The sequence below is a fragment of the Hipposideros armiger genome, unplaced genomic scaffold (genome assembly GCF_001890085.2).
Source record: "Hipposideros armiger isolate ML-2016 unplaced genomic scaffold, ASM189008v1 scaffold_18, whole genome shotgun sequence".
NCBI lineage: Eukaryota > Metazoa > Chordata > Mammalia > Chiroptera > Hipposideridae > Hipposideros > Hipposideros armiger.
Genome location: NW_017731368.1, coordinates 2,218,148 through 2,222,206, shown reverse-complemented (window position 1 = coordinate 2,222,206; position 4,059 = coordinate 2,218,148). Strand labels below are relative to the sequence as shown.

Below are 4,059 nucleotides of genomic sequence, written 5' to 3'. Positions count from 1 at the left end.
ACTAAAGAAAAGTCTAGAAGGGAAGCTCTTCTGTCTTGTTTGCAATGTATAAGGTTGATGATGGAATAACGATTATCAGGATAGTTGATACCCTTTGAACTCCTACTATGTACTAGGCAGAATTCTAAGTATATTTCATGCGTTGTGAAATGTAATACAACAGTCAATAAGAAGTCACGGTGGTAAGTAACTTGCTGAATGTCACACTGTTACTAAGGCGGAACTGATTTGAGCCCAGGGAGTGTGATTGGTCTTTATGCCCGTCAAGCAGTAAGTTCCTGCCTTTGTATATATTGCATAGTTCCTTTTTCGTGTTCACTACCCCTCAAATCCTTGAGATGTTTAGTAGAATTTTCTTGTTGTATTCCCAGAAGAAGGAAAGGGGTCTGATTTGAAGGAGGCTTCCAAATAAACACTGGCAGAATGAAAACAGTGGGAGTGAAGAGTTCCTTGAACACATGTAGTGTTACTCTCGTTCTCCAGGGCACTATGATCTGGTCAAGCCCAGTCCAGCCATCTAGCATCAGGCTCCTGGTGACCCTCCCTCAGGTGCACCTTGCATTCACTGTGGATTTGGAGGGAACGGTCAAGGTGTGGAATTGTCAGGATGAGGACGCTCTGGCTGCTTTCACCCTGCCTCAGGCCTGTTTTTCCTTGGAAGCCTTTCTCACAAAGGATGGCCCATTCGTGATGGTAAGTGGCCCCTGCATGTGGAGGCGACCCACAAGGCAAAATATCTGCTGCCTTGACAGCTGTGGTGGCCCCATTTCTGTCACGTCACATCACTGTCTGTCTTCTTGGAGTCATCTCTATGACATACCCTGGGAGTCAAAATATACCAATGAACTTTAGCCATACAAGCCTTTATGCTACCCTGGCCTTTTCTTTCTATCGCAGGTACATTTCCACACTCATTCTTTTAAAAAAAAAACCTTCCTGAATTATTTCACATCTGTCAAGTGTGTATTATTGTACAGTCCATGAACTTGGATAATGACTATGGAGGGAGATATGTGGGTTTGGGGACACATTGAGAAAAAAAGAGTAGTGTTGATGTGTTATTATTGAGTAACTATCTTGGAGAAGAGTGCTTTGGGGCTTAGAAAGTTTTATTTCTTGGGATCATCCCAGCAACTTTGTGGGGCAGGCTGGTCAGAGGTTTTAATCTCCATTATGTGATTNAAAAAAAAAAAAAAAAAAAAAAAAAAAAGTAGTGAATAGTCAAGAGCTGGTTCATTCACTTGAATTAGGTAAACCAAACAACCAGCGATTTTATTTTAATTTTATAATTAGTAAAATGGTATAGTTCAGGGAAACTGAAAGACTTAGGAAGAACTAGAATGACTGATGCAGAAGATACCACAAGACTCCCTTTATCTCTCTTTAAACCAGGATTTTGTTTGTTCTTTATGACAGTTTCTTTCTCTTTAAACCACTTTCTCTTCAAACCAGTTTTCTATGAACCTAATTCAATAGAATGAAAATGTGGTCTCCCCAAAGTTGTCAGGTTTGTATTTACAGGCCTGTCAATGAGAAAAGTTTTCCATTCCAAATTCTGAGGAAGAGGACATTTAAGGGTCCCCAACAAGCCCAATCTCATTTTGGATAACGTAGTATTAGAAAAAAGGATACTTCTGAGAACCACTGCTGTAGGTCAGCCTATAGTCAGTTTAAGGAGGGGTCGTCACCACTGATCCTCACAGAGGGACTCCTATAGAAAAGGCCGGAATCAGTTGTCAAGTTCTTGGGAGAAAAGTGTTGGCTGACAGAGAAAGGCACCGGCTGTGAGAACCATCTCAGACCAGGCCTGTGCCCTTATCATAGGCCACCATGGGCCTGTCTGCTTGGCCCATACTTTCCCCTTGCCCTGCAAGTTAAATGCACAAAGGCGGAAAGCCAGGGGCTGTATTGGTCCTGGGAGACAGGTCCTGCTGACTAGATTTGAGGTCCCAAAGTAGACACATCAATGTGGGAAGCCGAGTCCTTACCCTGCTGATTTGGAACTTAAACAAGGTACGTAGAAACTTGAATTTGACAAATGTGTGTTTGTTGAAATTTCCTAGAGTCCTGACAAGTTCATCAGCAACTAGCGCTGCCCAAGGTCCTACATTTACAGTTCACAGTGCAAAACAACAAAAAAAGGTGGTGTTGAAGGCATTTAAACAACTAACGCTAACTAGCGAGTGTCAGAGGGATGCCCTCAGCTGTGTGGCTCTGGCCCCAGGACAGAGGCGGAAGTGGAGCACAGGCTGCGAATCTGTGCACCTGTAGCCTGTTTCTATCAGAGCCAGATGGGCTGTGGGTGGAGAGTGCTGCAGACTTGGGCCCAACCTTTAAATTCAGAGCTTCCTGTAGAGGAGACAGGAGGCTGCATGTGGGCTTGGGCCACGTAGAATGGAGAGCCCATTGCCTGAAGTGCCGTTGTTCAAAGTCTTCTCCTTCCTGGACGTATTCGACTTGCTACGGGCTGGCCAAGTGAGCAAGGTGAATGGACTCCACTGTCCACTGCTCTGATTGACCAGCCCCGCCCCCACACCTGTCCACCTTGCCAGTGCTTGTCCAAGACCCCTTTCACCTCACTCCCTCAGCCTTGGGATCTTGGCTACCGAGGATGCTACCCACACCACCTTCCTTCGTTCCCTAAATTCACCTTGCTCAGGCCTGCCCATTCAGGATATACTCATGTCCTTGGGACTCAGATGCTTCTCTTGGCCAATTTGAGCAGTTTGCAGAAGAGCAGAGTGATACATTGAATGTTTTGGGGTTAGCCTCCTTCACGCTGAGGTCCTTGTATTTTGTTAAATGAAAAATTTATCTAAAGAAGTTGTGCTGATTAAATGGCTCTTAAGGTTCCCATTTCAAGCTTTAGGAAACCCACTCTGAACTTTCCCAGGAATACCAGGGGCCTGTTCTGGCAGTGATGGGCCCCTGCTGTTACCATGTGACTGTTGCCCCAAACTGGGAGGGCTTTGAGAGCTTGGGTGGTAGCTGGTTAACCTGTGTGGGCTTGGCTCCCAGAATAGATGATAGCAGAGGAGGAGCCCACCTCTTATTTTTGATAATAAGATATTTTTTTAAATAATTTTTAAAATAATAATTTAATAAATTATATTTTTATAATAATTTTGATTGCCTTCTTATCTCTTGCTTTCTCTCCCTCAGTACTGGAATAAGGTTGCAGACAGTGATCGCCTATGGAGGTGAGCAAGGGAAGGGGGACAGTAAGGTGGGAAGGCAGGGGTCTCTCAGGGGAGAGGAAGATATTGGATTGGTACCTAGGCCTGTGTGTGGTTGTGTTGTGAGGGGCACAAGTGAAGTTTACAGTGAGTAAAAGGTTCGTGTGGTGTACCAGTGATGCCAAGGAGGTGAACTGACCAGCTGCAGCCTGATGGGATTGTGACTCTGTTTCCAGAAACCTGTGTCTAAAAAAATGGAGCTTCTACAACTTCCCCTGTGAGCACCTGGGCACACAGACATGGAAGCGGTTCTTACTCAACCAAATAAGGCATGAGCATCAGATGGAATTGGCACAGCCAGAGGACTTTATCTACAAAAAAGCAACTGGCAACTTAGGTATGGGGACAGGGCACCCTAGAAGAACATGAAAAAGTTGTTTTAGGAAATTCACTGTGTTTCTTTCCATGTCCCCATTCAGTGAAGAAAAAGGGAATTAAAACTTGGTGGGACTGGGTTGCTGAGACGACCATCCCTGGCCTCCCTGCTTCCCTCCCACCCTTGTTCTTTACAATCTATGCTGCATGGAAAAGCCTGAGTGATCTTTTCACACATAAATAAAATTAGGCCTTGTTACTCCATTTTCCCAAAGGCTTCCCATCCCTCCTAGAATAAAAATTTTAAAGCAAAAGGAAACTTTTAAATAACAGAAATTCTAATGCTCACTTTATTTCTGGTACCTCTTTTAAAACTCAGAACAGTTCTCTGATGGAGATTTTTTTTTTCCTTAAGATTTTTTATTGGGGAATTGGGGGATGGGAACAGCGCTGGGGAATTGGGTGAAGGGGAACAGACAAGTTGCTGTCCTTTTGTTCTTCAGTCTAG

General features: G+C 44.3%; 1 protein-coding gene across 1 annotated transcript in view; it reads left to right on the top strand.

Moving 5' to 3' along the window:
- The first annotated feature begins 2,394 nt into the window (after positions 1 to 2,394).
- Positions 2,395 to 4,059, top strand: part of FBXW12 (F-box and WD repeat domain containing 12) — a 16,202-nt gene continuing 14,537 nt past the window's right edge. Inside the window, exons 1-3 of the mRNA XM_019630904.1 lie at positions 2,395 to 2,484; positions 3,163 to 3,200; positions 3,413 to 3,573. Of these exons, the coding sequence (XP_019486449.1) occupies positions 2,395 to 2,484; positions 3,163 to 3,200; positions 3,413 to 3,573 (289 nt within the window). The remainder of the gene's footprint in view (positions 2,485 to 3,162; positions 3,201 to 3,412; positions 3,574 to 4,059) is intronic.